Source organism: Perognathus longimembris, chromosome 13 (assembly GCF_023159225.1).
Source record: "Perognathus longimembris pacificus isolate PPM17 chromosome 13, ASM2315922v1, whole genome shotgun sequence".
NCBI lineage: Eukaryota > Metazoa > Chordata > Mammalia > Rodentia > Heteromyidae > Perognathus > Perognathus longimembris.
This window is the reverse complement of record NC_063173.1, coordinates 58551691-58565100: the sequence shown is the minus strand read 5'-3', so window position 1 is coordinate 58565100 and position 13410 is coordinate 58551691. Positions and strand designations below refer to the sequence as shown.

Here is a 13410-nt window from a genome sequence, read left to right as displayed (position 1 = left end):
AGACAGTAAATGGTCTCCGAGACGAGAGTCCCAGAGGGCAGAACTGGCACTGATCCACCAGAGATCCTGGCAGAAAAAGCAGGAGGAATGGCGGGCCCCTGGGAGCTCCTTCCTCTCTCAGCCTCAATGAACACATCCATCAAAGGGGAGGATGCAGAGAAGGGCTGCTGGGAGACATCTCTCTACCTGGACATGTCTGGAAAGGTGTCTCACTCTGAAAAGAACCTTCGCCGAGCCTGAACTTGGAGCGACAGACCCCTGACTTGGCCACTTGCTTTAGCTAGTCGCTTAGTGACTGTGGATAACTCATTTCAATGCCCTCAGCCTTAGTTTTCCCGTCTGTAAAAAGGGGGTAAAGATACTACCTACCTACTCAGCCCAGTCAGTCAGGTCTTATATTCACACACACACACACACTCTCTCTCTTTTCACCTAATTCTCCAACAAGGCTGGTGACACACAGATCAGAAAGAGCACCAATAATCAAGACGCTGAATGCGAGGTGCTGGTGACTCATGCTTGTAATCCTAGCTACTCAGGAGGCTGAGATCTATGAATTGAAGCTCAGAGCCAGCCCAGGGAGAAAAATCCAAGAAACTCTTCTATCCGATTAACTCTTCTACCCAGCAAAAAGCCAGAACTGGAACTGAGGGTGTGGCTCAAATGGTAGAATACCAGCCTTGAGTAAAAGAAAACCAAGCAAGAATGAAAGGCCCCGAGTTCAAGTCCTAGTACACACACACACACACACACACACACACACGGTTATTAAGACCTTAGGATGCCCGTGTCTCTCTGCTATACCCCCTCTGCTCTCCCTAACTGTAGAGGTGCTGAATTCAAACTTTTCATAGCTCCTGAGTAACCCAATCCAGAGTAACACAATGCAAGCCTTTTCTTTCCTCCAATAATGGGTTTTAAACTTAAGGCCTCCCACTTGCTAGACGGATGCTCTACCCCAAAGCCATGACCCCAGCCCTATGAGTAACATGTTTCTATTGCATTATATTTGTCTGTAGTTCAAAGCATCGTCACCTTATTTATTGCAAGCATTTAAAATACATCGGCATTTTCGCAAGCCTGGTTTGTCATGTGTTCACTTTTTGTTTGTGCGTGTGTGTCTGTCTATCCTGGGGCTTGAACTCAGGCCCTGGGCTCTGTCCCTGACCTTTTTTGCTCAAGGCTAGTGCTCTACCACTGGAGCCTCAGCTCCACTTCTGGCTTCTCGATGATAAGCTGGAGATTAGAGTCTCATGGACTTTTCTGCCCAGCCTGACTTCAAACTGCGACCCTCAGACCTCAGCCTCCTGAGCAGCTGGGGTTGCGGGTGTGAGCCACGACGTGCGTGCGACCATTCACTTTTTAGCGTGGCCGAAGCCTTAACGCCAGGGCGGCCCCAGGTGTTTGCGCACACCTGCAATCCCAGCTCAAAGCCAGCCAGGCTACGGCAGGGAGCAAGCTGGGCGCGATGGCTAACTCCCTGAGAGCTTGGGGGGCTAAAGTCTGGGGTGGGGTGGGGGAGGGCGTGGGATGCCGGCTTCCGGGGCTCCGGGGGGGTAGAACACCTGCTCAGCAGCCATGGAGACCCGAGTCCAGAGCCCCCCGGCTCGCTTTGCAATCCGCTTCACCAGGTCCAGCTTTCACGGTGCCCGTTCCGCGCCCCCTCTCCCCGCCCCCCCCCCCCGAGGCGCGCGCGCGGGGCTCGGGGCTCACTTCCTCCTCCCTCCCGTGGGGAAGCCGGCGGGCGGGCGGAGGGCGGGCGCGCGGGGCGCGCGGGGCGGGGGAGGCGGGGCCCGGGCGCGCAGGTGCGCCGGGGAATCCTCCGCGGCACCTGGGCGCGGCGAGGAAATGGCACCATGTATGGGCAGCGACGTCAGAGGGGGCGGGCCGGCGGCGGCGGCTGGGGGACGCCAAGTGGGGGCCCCCCGGCCGCCCCGAGCACAGGCGGCCCCGGCGGCGCAGGCGGCCGGCCGGCGCGGGGCGGAGGTGCGGAGCGGCCCGGCGCGTCCGCCGAGGTGGGGCTGCGAGGCGCCCCTGCCGTCCCCGCCCCGCGCGCGCCCAGTGGCTCAGCCCGAGGATTTTCATTCATAAAAAGAAAAGCCTGCGAGGCGGGCGTGAGTCAGAGCCCCGGCCGCCGACGCGGACCCCGCGGAGCGGCCAGCCCCGGGCATGTACCGAGACTTCGGGGAGCCGGGACCGAGCTCCGGGGCCGGCGGCGCCTACGGCGGCCCCGCGCAGCCCCCGGCCGCGGCGCAGGCGCAGGCGGCGGCCGAGCAGCAGGTGAGAGCGGCCCGAGCCCGGGGGGGGGGGGGGGCGGGCGGGCGGGACGGCGTCTCCGGGGACGCTGGGGGTCAGGCCGGGCCCGACGGGCGGGCTCCTCCCGCGCCGTCCAGGGGCCGCTTTCGCCCCGACGCCCGGGGACGCGCGCGGAGGGCGGGCGGGCGGGCGGGCTGCCACCCCCCGCGGTCTCGCCCGTGCCCTGCTCCGGGCGGACTGTCTGTCGGTCTGTCCCTCGGTCCCGCGGTCCCTCTGCCACCACCGCTTACCGTCTCCGCCTTCTGTCCATGTCCCCCCCCGCCCGGGCCCGACAGGCGCTCTCCATTCCACCTCGGGGCCCCAAGTCCCGGGGTCAGACGGGCGGACGCCGCAAGGAACCAGCGGGGACGGACGCGGGATCCCCGCCACCCGCCCGCGCCTGTCCGTGTGTCCGTCCGCTGGTCCGGCCTTCGCTGCCCCCCCCCCCCCCGTGCGCAGCGCGCGGCGCGGGCCGGGGCCGGGCCCCGCCGGGCTCCCCGGGGTCGGGGCGGCGGGAACGAAGACCCGGAGGAGGCGGGGCGCGTGCGGGGGTCCTCGGGCCCGCTCCCCCCGGGCCCCGGCCCCCCCCCGTGGCGCCCGCGCCCGGCTGGGGTGCCCCCGGAGCGCAGGTGCCCATTTCCTGTCGAGGGGCTGAGCGCACGTGTCGCCGGGGGAGGGAGGGCGCTGCGTCCGTTGCGCCGAGTCACGGCGGCGAGTCACGGCGGCTGAGTCACCCCGGGCGCCCCTCCCTTCCTGGCCCCGAGCAGCCCGGGACGGGACGGCTTCTTCGGGAGCGGGAGAGATGCCCCCGGCGGTGCCTCCAGCCCGGAACTGGGGTCACTGGGCCGCTGTACTGGCTGCGCCAGATCGGGGACACCGTTGTCCCGACTTGCCAGGACTTGCGGGGCGCTTCGCGGACGTCAGGTCTTCCACACCCAGGGCCCGGCTGCACGGCCTGAACCCGGTTCTCTTCCTAGAACACCGAACCCCCATTCCCAAGTCATTTCTCAGATTTCTAGCTGGAAGAGAATAGTCATGGGCAACCGCCCCGCGCCAACAAGGGTGCCCAGAGCCCTGTGGCGCTTTTCACTTCGTTTGCCCTATTTGATGGACTCGCCTGACCCGGTGGGTTTAACAACCCACCAATCCTTTCAGACACTGAATCTATAAATTGCCAATTAAACTTTGATTTCAAGGCTATTAGAGCTCTAATTTCTCAGCATCAATGAAATGCTATAGTCCTCACCCATGAAGATATTAAACACAAGGAAACTAATGGGTCATAGGTGGCTTTTGCTTATAATCCCACCTGCTCAGGAGGCCGAGATCTGAGGATCACTGTTTGAAGCCAATCTGTTTTGAAAAGTCCATAAAACTCTTCTTTCCAATTAACCAACAAAAAGCCTGAAGTGGAGCTGTGGTTCAAGAGGTAGATGACCAGCCTCGAACCAAAATGCCAAGGAACAGTGACTGGGTTCGGAGTTCAAGTCCCAGTGTTGGCCCAGGAGCGCGCACACACACTTACACACACAGAGGAAATCGGGACACACCTTGCTTAGAGTCATACAGCCAGTGGAGAAGCTGCGATTAGAACTGAGGCAGAATCCAGAGGAGCCGCTTTTGCCTATTACAGACTCTCCACATTCCAGACTGCTACACACTCATGCTCTTCCTGGATTCTCCAGTCACCCTGCAAACTCTGGGCGGGTAGGTGCGGGAGTGGATGAGAGCCTAGCCATCTGGACTCAAGTCCCATTTCCCACTTCGTGTCTTTGCACAACTTGATCTCCTGTGTGAAAATGAAGATACTCTTGCGCCAACCATATGAGTCATTATTTGTAAAGTGGTTAGAAGAGTGTGAATAAAGTAGTTCATGCTTAATTAAGAATTAGTGTGGATGGGGAAACAACCCACCAATCCTTTGAGATGCATGGCAGTTGTGTGACTAACCCAGTCACGCGTGTCATGAACGGTGATTTGCCTCCAAATCAATTTCTCTGATTGCCAATCTGCGCCCTTTCGGACCTCTCGGAAGTGGCATCTGCATCCATCCCAAGGGTGGACAGCACTGTGTCCTGTCTCCTGGACGTCCCTCAGTCCACACAGACCTGGTCTCTGACCCTCCATTTCCTCTCTCTCAGAAGTTCCACCTTGTGCCAAGCATCAATGCTCTGAGTGGCAGCCAAGAGTTGCAGTGGATGGTGCAACCCCACTTTCTAGGGCCAAGCGGCTACCCCAGACCTCTGACCTACCCTCAGTACAGCCCTCCACTGCCCCGGCCAGGAGTCATCCGGGCCCTGGGACCACCTCCGGGGGCACGCCACCCACCCTGCGAACAGGTAAGAAGTGGGCAAGTTCCAATGTCTGTGATGACCCCACAGGGTAGGGGACAGGGGACACGATCTTGCTAGAAAGAACACAGGTCTAGAAGTGGGGGAGGAAGGACTCTCGGTGACAATCGCCCAAGGCAGAAAATGATGGGAATCTCTGGGGAGGCCACGAAGGTCACTTGTGGATCGAGGGAAGTTTCCTGGGAAGAAGTGCGTTGACCTAGCAGGGTAGTTGAGTAGGTAGGACTGAAGGAAGGACTTTCCTGGTGGACGATGGCTGGCACAGGAATGGAGGTGGCGGAGAGTGGGTGTAAAGTGTGCATGTGGAGAGGTGAGCGGGTCTCCAGCTGCTGGCATGCCTGGAAGGGGCGGGCTTATGCTACCTGTAGCCGGAAAGGGAACGGGAACGGAAAGGTTCTCTTCAGCTCTTCTCTGGATCTGCTTGCCTACTTTGCTTAATCCTCACCAACCAACCAACCAACCAACGAAAACTGAACAGGGTGCTGGTGGCTCTCACCTGTAATCCCAGCTACTCAGGACGGGCTGAGATCTGAAGATCAAAGTTTGAAACAAGCCCAGGCAGGAAAATCTGTGAGACTGTTATATCCAGTTAAACACCCAAAAGCCAAAAATGGAAATGGGGCTCAAGTGGTAGACTGCCAGCCTTGAGTGAAAAAACTAAGGGACAGCGCCAAGTCCCTGAGTCCAAGCCCCATTACTGGTGTACGCGCACGCACACACACACATGCGCACACACACAATTGTGACAGAAACTCTCTGGGGAATGTACTGGAAGGTTTTCCTTCCATTTTCTTTCTCTCTTTTTTCCTCTTTGTTCTTGTTGGTCATGGGGCTTGAATTCAGGGCCTGGGCGCTGTCCCTGAGCTCTTACTGCTCAAGGCTAGTTGTTCTACCACTTTGAGCCACAGCTCCCATTTCCCATTTTCTGGTGGTTGATTGTTGATAAGAGTCTCACAGACTTTCCTGCCTGGGCTGGCTTTAAACTGCAATCCTCAGATCCCAGCCTCCTGAGTAGCAAGGATTACAGGCGTGTACCACTAGCACTGACTTTGCTTCCATTTTCTAGCTAAGAAAGTGAAGGAAGGCACAGAGAGGTCACTACTTACCCAAGACCACACAATAGTGAGTAATGAGACAGAACTGACCTTGGCCTCAGGTCTACCTAACTCTTTTTTTTTTTTTTTTGCCAGTCCTGGGGCTTGAACTCAGGGCCTGAGCACTGTCCTTGGCTTCTTTTTGCTCAAGGCTAGCAATCTACCTCTTCAGCCACAGCGCCACTTCCGGCTTTTTCTGTTTATGTGGTGCAGAGGAATCGAACCCAGGGCTTCATGCATGCAAGGTAAGCATGCTACTGCTAAGCCACATTCCGAACCACACCGTCACAGGCAACTAAGGTTTTAGACAGAGAATGCTAAGAACTCTTCCCTCACCAAAGGTCTTTCTAAAATAAATGAATAACAGAAGGCATTTTTCTCGAGAGAATCTCCGTATGTAGCTTGGGCTGATTTTGAACTTCAGATCCTTCTTCATCAGCTTTCTGAGTGTTGGGATTACAGTGACTAAAATGGACTGTCTTTTAAAAAAAAAAATTAGTGCCAGTTTTGGGGCTTGAATTTAGGTACTGGGTGCTGTCCCTTAGTTTTTTCTCCCAAGGCTAGCCCCTCTACCACCTGAGCCACACCTTCATTGTTGGCTTTTTAGTGGGGACCAGTCTAATTGGAGATGAGTCTCACAGACTTTCCTTCCTGGGGCTGGCTTTGAACCATGATTCTCAGATCTCAGACTCCAATAGAGCTAGGATTTTAATCATGAGCCACAAGCATCTGGCTGAGATGGGGAGGCTTTAAAGAATGACACTGCAGGCAGGCTGGGGATATGGCCTAGTGGCGAGAGTGCTTGCCTCGTATACATGAGGCCCTGGGTTTGATTCCCCAGCACCACATATACAGAAAATGGCCAGAAGTGGCGCTGTGGCTCAAGTGGTAGAGTGCTAGCCTTGAGCAAAAAGAAGTCAGGGACAGTGCTCAGGCCCCAAGTTCAAGCCCCAGGACTGGCAAAAAAAAAAAACCAAAACAAAACAAGAATGACACCGCAAACAGGTGCCATTGCTCACAACTGTAATCTTAGCTACTCGGGAAGCTGAGATCTGAGGATCTCAGTTTGAAGCCAGCCAAGTCTGTGAGACTGTTATCTCCAATTAGCCACAAAAGCTGGAAGTGGATCTGTGGGTCAAGTGGTAGAGCATTAGCCTTGCACATAAAAAGCTCAGGAACAGCAACAAGCAAGAAAGAAAAAAAAAAGGAAAAAGAAAAAGAATGTGGAGCATGTTATATATTGAGGCTACAGTGAGGTAATGTGTTTCCACAAGCTTGCTTGGCTGGGTAGATTGGGTACCTTTGAAGGGATGGAGTGAGTTTGGAACCCTGGAGACATGAGGTTGGCTAGCAGTAGCATTCCTAGAAATAGAAAGCCTAGCTTTTGTGACCATGTAGGGAAGGGGACTTGGATTTGAGCCACAGAAGCAGGCCAGGGGTAACTGCTCCTGTACTTCCTTCTTCCAACCCTGTCCTGGGTGTAGCCCTTTGATCCTAAGTAGTACTGGGTTGAGACTGTGGGTAAAGTCCTCCAGGGGAGGAAGTCTCCTTCAGCTGGCCTCCTAACCAACATGAATAGAGTAATGGATATTAATCTCTGCCCTGGAGCCATAAACAAGTTATTCATCCTCCCTGAGCTTCAGTTCTTTACCTAGGAAGTTGGGTAAGCACCTATGTTCCAGCTGGGCGCTGGTGGTTCACGCCTGTAATCCTAACTACTCAGGAGGCTGAGATCTGAGGATCGTGGTTCAAAGCCAGCCTGGGCAGAAAAGTCTGTGAGACTCCTATCTGGCAAACTACTCAGAAAAAGCTGGAAGGGCTGGGGATATAGCCTAGTGGCAAGAGTGCCTGCCTCGGATACACAAGGCCCTAGGTTCGATTCCCCAGCACCACATATACAGAAAACGGCCAGAAGCGGCGCTGTGGCTCAAGTGGCAGAGTGCTAGCCTTGAGCAGGAAGAAGCCAGGGACAGTGCTCAGGCCCTGAGTCCAAGGCCCAGGACTGGCCAAAAAAAAAAAAAAAAAAAAGAAAAAGCTGGAAATGGTATTGTGGCTCAAGTGGTTTAAGCCCCAGACCTGCCCCCCCCCCCAAAAAAAATAATAGGACCTATGATCAGGAGTTGAAAGTGTGGCTAAGGGCCTGGGAATGGGGCTCAGTGGTACAGTGCTTACCTAGCATGCTTGAAGCCCTGGGTTCAATTCCTCAGTTCCACATAAACTGAAATGGCCAAAAGTGGTGCTGTGGCTCAAGTGGTAGAGTGCTAGCCTTGAGCAAAAGAAGTGCAGGGACAGTGCTCAGGCCCCGAGTTTAAGCCCAAGTGGCAAAAAAGAAAAAGGAAGTATGACTAAGTTTGTAGAATGCTGACCAATGGTCAAAGTGTTGGTTACTGAGTTCGAAAGTCTCAGTCTAAATCCTGCCCCCCCCCCAAAAAAAAGAAAGAAAACAGTCTATGCTCAGAGATAGAGCACTTACCTAGTATGTACCAGGCCCTGAGTTTGACCCCCAGTTCCAAAGGGGGAAAAGTCTATGTAAAAAAAAAAATGTTTAGTTACATGTGGTTGTGCCTGCTTCTAATTCCAGCATTCTGGAGACTAAGGCAGGAAGATCTGGAGTTTGAGGCTACCCTGGGTTACATAAATAGGGAGAGCTTGTCTCAAAACAAGAAAAAAGTATGTCTTAGCCAGGCATGGGTGGGTCACGCCTGTAATCCTAGCTACTTTCAAGAGACTGAGATTGGAGGATTGCAGTTTGAAGCCAGCCCAGGCAGGAAAGTCCATGAAGACTCTCACCACTGTGTTACAACCAAAAACCCAGAAGTGGAGCTGTGGCTCAAGTGGTAACCTTGAGGGAAACAAAAGTAAAAACGGAGGGACTGGCAGGCGCGCGCACACGCACACACAGACACAGACACAGACACACACACACACACACACAATGTCTTTGGAGGTTACTGGTAGGACCTTAGCATGAGCATAGCCCATGGTTCGGTCCCCAGCACCGCAGAGGCTGGGGAGAAGTATCTGCCCTTTGACCTCCATACTGTGTGCCTGCCCTAGAGCAGAAGGCTGCACTGGCACATGGGAGACACCTAAGAAACTTCAAGGTAGCATGCAGGAGCCCCTCCTGGTCTGCATGGCTCCTGCAGGAAGAAATTGAATCTTCCAGACTCAGAAGATGAGGGCCCTGGGAAAAGCGGTAGCGCTGACCCGGGCCTTGCGGGAGGGTTAAGGCCGCATGGGGCTGGGGAAGGAGAAGGCCTCCTGGAGGTGGAGGCATCTAGCTGAGTCCTAGGGCAGGAGGTGAAGGGTTTGGGGTCCTTTAGAGAGAGAAATTGGCTATGAAGCTCCCCGGGAGGAGGAAATCTACTTACTTTGCTAGTCCTTGAACTCGTGTCTTTCTTAGCTTCTCTCAGCTCAAGGCTGGTGCTCTACCATTTGGGCCACACCTCCCGTTCCCAACGGGGAGAAGATTCAGCCAGTTGGGGTGCAGGCTGAAGGGGACCCATGCAGAGGGGGAGCTGGGGGAGGGCGCAGCCTGGGGTCCCCCTCACTCTTCCCGGCTTGCCCTACTCCCCAGATCAGCCCCGAGGAGGAGGAGCGCCGCCGAGTGCGGCGGGAACGGAACAAGCTGGCCGCGGCCAAGTGCAGAAACCGGAGGAAGGAACTGACCGACTTCCTACAGGCGGTGAGCCCTGGCAGGGCCGGCGGCCGGCGGGGGGGGGGCACCCACGGAGCGCGGGGGGGGGGGGGGGAACCTCGGCTCCCGCGAGCCCCACGCCGGCCGGCGGGCAGTCGTCCAGGATGCCCCAGGCTTGGTAGCCGTGGTGCCCGGGCTGCTCCCAGGGGCTCACGGGAATTGCAGTCCAGATTTGGGGGGTGGGGGGAGCAAGGCGCCACCCACACCCTGCCGGAGCCTCCCTGACTCCGCTCCTCCCCAGGAGACCGACAAACTAGAGGATGAGAAATCCGGGCTGCAGCGAGAGATCGAGGAGCTGCAGAAGCAGAAGGAACGCCTGGAGCTGGTGCTGGAGGCCCACCGCCCCATCTGCAAAATCCCCGAGGGCGACAAGGAGAGCGGCCCGGGCAGCCCACCGGCACCCTGCCGCCCCGTGCCGTGCATCTCCCTTTCCCCAGGCCCAGTGCTGGAACCTGAGGCTCTGCACACCCCCACCCTCATGACCACACCCTCTCTGACTCCTTTCACCCCTAGTCTGGTGTTCACCTATCCTAGCACACCAGAACCATGTGCCTCAGCTCACCGAAAGAGTAGCAGCAGCAGTGGGGATCCCTCCTCTGACCCACTGGGCTCCCCTACCCTCCTTGCCTTGTGAGACACCCTGCGCATGCCCTGCAGGTGCTCCTCGAGCTAAGGCATTTCCTTTCCCCCATTGGTCCAGCTGGTCTGGACTCATTCCATACTCATTGCCAACTGGGCTTCCATTCTTCCCCCAGATGAGACATCTTCAAGGTAGTGCCAGCTGAGGGCAACCAAAACTACCCACTGTTTCTTTGGGACGCTTAATCAGAGATAATGCTATTAATCAGAGATGAAAAAAATATTTCCTGCCAGTGGCTCACACCTGTAATCCTAGCTACAGGATCTGAGGATCACAGTTCAAAAGTTGAGCCCAGACAGGAAAGTCAGTGAGACTTTCAACTCCAATTAAAAAGCTGGGAGTGGAGCTGTGGCTCAAATGGTAGAACACTAGCTCTGATGGAAGCACAGGGACAGCACCCCCAGGCTCTGAGTTCAAGCCCCGTGTGTGTGCGCGCGCGCATACCATTTATGCCTGAGAAACCCTAGCAGCCCAAGACTGAGATAGATTTCCCTGAGCTTCTCTGGGGCGCTACCTCCTAGCACACTCCATCACCCTCTTTCCTGTGGTGTACCCAGAACTCCCCTGACAGAGGTCCCCTTTTACAAGCCTAGAACACTAATTCATCCAGCCCCACCTCCAGCAGCACCCCATGATTGGACCAGGGAGATCTTTGACTCCTCCAGAACCGCACCACTGAGGAGGTGCTGTTGGGTTCGGTGAGGAGCTGGTGGGCAGCTCCCAGCTCTGAGAAGCCTTTAGCGCCTGGGAATCCAAGCTTTCACAGACAAGACAGCTGCTATTTATTTTCCTAAAGAGAATATTTTTATACAAACCTGCCAAAATGGAATAAAAGGCTTGAAGCTCTGGCCCGGGTGTCTGCTTGGACCCAGAGGCTAAATAAAGGACACCATTTGGAGCTAAACGGCCTGGGTTCCGGGCTTAGCCCCTGACTCACGCCGCACGACCTTGGACAAACTTCCGTACTTTGGGACCAGGCTTGTTTTATCTACTGAATGGGCTTACATCCTCCTCTCCTCCGCTGAGAGAGTGCTCTGGGATACAAGCAAAGAGGATTATCACCCTTCTTCTCATGGCGGCCCACAGAGCTGCGTGAGCGCGCGGGGGTGGGGCGGGGCCGCTATGCCCCCCCTTCCACAGCAGCCAGACAGTGGGTTTTAGGCCCCCAACACCTGCTTCCTGCCCCCATTGTCTTGGACAGGAAGGAGCCGGGAAGGGAGCTCGAGCCACTTGAGGGGCGGGATTCCTGCCCGTCCCGGGGGGCCCCCAAGGCAAAGCCGGAGGTTTACCACTGTCCCTTAACGCGCCCCAGACTCGAGATGATGGGAAAGAGCCGCCTTGGGTCGCAGCCCCTCCAGATGGGAGCGGCACACGGTCCAGGCATTCCCGCCCTCTCCCTAACCCCGGCGAGCCTCAGACAAACTGCCCAGACTTCGGGCTCCGCTTCGGTCCCGGTTTATTAGGCCCCACCCAACCCTCCCCAGCAAGTCCCACCAATCCGACCTCCAGTCCCCCTGCTGCCCCGCCAGCGAGAGCGGGGGGCCCTCCTTGGTGCCGGGGCTTCTCAGGCCCCGCCGGCGGCTCCAGGTGCACCCTCGAGGAGCGTCCCGGTTCGGGGTTCACAGCGATCGCGGCGCTCCGGGAGCAATCAGGACGGGCGTCGCGTGGGAGCAGCGGCACCCTCAGTCATCGGGGGAGCAGGCCAGGGGCAGCTGGTCGGGGCTGCCCACGCTGCCGGTGCTGGAGCTGCCGTCGCCTAGATCGCGGGGCCCGCAGGGGGGCAGGGCGAGCTCCGGTGTCGGCCCAGCGCCTGAGCCCCCCGCGCCGCCACTGCCGCCGCGGGGCCCCCACTCCTCGCCCAGGGCCAGGCAAAGCTCCTTCAGCGCCAGGTTCTCCCGCAGCAGCTCCTCCTGGCGGCTCTCCAGCTCCGCCAGCTTCTGCCAACAGCCGCCCAGGTCCTCGCGCACGGCCCGGGAGGCTTGGGTCCCGAAGAGCTGCCACTGGCGCGCGGCGCGCCGGCCCCGCTGGCGCTCCGAGTCCAGGAAGCAGCAGAGGTCGCGCAGCTCGCGGTTCTCGGCCTGCAGGCGCCGGTTGAGCTGCTTGAGCTCGCGGATCTCGCCCAGGTGACCCTGCAGTTGCCGGTTCACCTCCTGCATCAGGCGGCCGCGCTGCACCAACGCCGCCAGGCGCGCCGCCTCCTCCCGCCGCAGACGCCGCACCAGCTCTTCCTTGCCCAACGCCGCCATCTCCTCATCCGTCAGCTCCTCCAGGCCGCCCGCCTCGGCCTCCATGGCTGGCCGGGCTGCTGGAGCATCGCCCGCCCGCCCCCGCGGCCCGGGAGCCCCTCGTCGGGCTGGGCGCCGGCCGGCTCCCGCTCGGGCTCCGCAGGCGGCCGGCAGTGGCGGAGGCAGCGCAGGCTGCAGCAGCCACCCCGGGGTGGGCACGCGGCGCGGCGCGCGCGGGGGCGGGCACTGATGGCGACACGCGAGGACAGCCAATCAGGAGGCCTGCCCGGAAGGGGGCGGAGCCCGAGCGCCCGGCGCCCCGGCCCGCCCACTCCCGACCCCTGTGGTCTGAGGCGACGCGCACCAGGATTTCCCCGCGCCCTTCCCGCCTGCTTCGTCCGTCTGAATCCTTTTCGAGGCCCTGCGTTCCTCCAAGTTCCAGATCTCCTTAAATTCGAGCTCAGACCTCTCAGCCCCCTTTTTTGGGAGAACCACCAAGATTGGGGCGTCTAACCGCGACTCCTCACCACCGCACGAAGTAATCCAGACGAATGGCCTCCCCCTTCGGTGGAGCTGGAGAATCTTGGATAAACGTCACTCCCAACTCCACCGGATCTTAAACCCAAACGCACTGACTCTTTACCAAACTACACGCCCCCCCCCCCTGCTTTCCATGGAGCGTTTCCTGTTTCCTGCGGGCAACTGGGTGGGGAGACATCCTAGGGATTCATTTGTTCAGTAAACCTTTATTCTCTGTAGGGCCCATGCAGAAATAAATTTGGCCAAGGTTCTGATCTTGACCCCTGAAGAGGCTGTAACAATCTGTCAGAGGAAAAGGCAAAAGGCATACGACTGGAGTATGGTGGTATAGTGCTTGCTTAGCAGGCACTAGGCTCTGGCTTACTTCCAGCATGAAAAAAAGAAAAAGGAAAGGAAAGGAATGAATGGGTGGGGTAAAGGAGGACAGAGGTAGATTCTCTGGAAACACAAAAGTTGATAGCTCAGGGACCCTGAAAGATGCTTAGGGCTTTGTCAGGTAAGAGAAAGCTATGTAAGTGAGAATGCTGCCTTAGGAACCATGAGTAGATGGGCGCAGGTGGCTCAGCCC

General features: G+C 57.6%; 2 protein-coding genes across 2 annotated transcripts; one reads left to right on the top strand and one right to left on the bottom strand.

The window, feature by feature from the left end:
• Nucleotides 1-2130: 2130 nt before the first annotated feature.
• Nucleotides 2131-10337, top strand: Fosl1 (FOS like 1, AP-1 transcription factor subunit). Its single transcript, XM_048360455.1, has 4 exons — nucleotides 2131-2280; nucleotides 4437-4634; nucleotides 9318-9425; nucleotides 9679-10337. Exons 1-4 carry the CDS (start codon nucleotides 2170-2172, stop codon nucleotides 10069-10071), a joined length of 810 nt encoding a protein of 269 aa, XP_048216412.1. The 5' UTR covers nucleotides 2131-2169; the 3' UTR covers nucleotides 10072-10337.
• An 871-nt stretch (nucleotides 10338-11208) lies between these two features.
• Nucleotides 11209-12538, bottom strand: Ccdc85b (coiled-coil domain containing 85B). The gene has a single exon (XM_048360875.1). The coding sequence runs from the start codon at nucleotides 12366-12368 to the stop codon at nucleotides 11760-11762; it is 609 nt and encodes a 202-aa protein (XP_048216832.1). The 5' UTR covers nucleotides 12369-12538; the 3' UTR covers nucleotides 11209-11759.
• Between the last annotated feature and the right edge of the window lie 872 nt (nucleotides 12539-13410).

Bases quoted from the DNA above. Each gene is read 5' to 3' on its own strand.
- Fosl1 (XM_048360455.1), top strand. From the start codon at position 2,170: ATGTACCGAGACTTCGGGGAGCCGGGACCGAGCTCCGGGGCCGGCGGC. The intron at 4,635-9,317 runs GTAAGAAGTGGG...CCTACTCCCCAG, and splicing joins GCCACCCACCCTGCGAACAG to ATCAGCCCCGAGGAGGAGGA. The intron at 9,426-9,678 runs GTGAGCCCTGGC...GCTCCTCCCCAG, and splicing joins TGACCGACTTCCTACAGGCG to GAGACCGACAAACTAGAGGA.
- Ccdc85b (XM_048360875.1), bottom strand. From the start codon at position 12,368: ATGGAGGCCGAGGCGGGCGGCCTGGAGGAGCTGACGGATGAGGAGATG.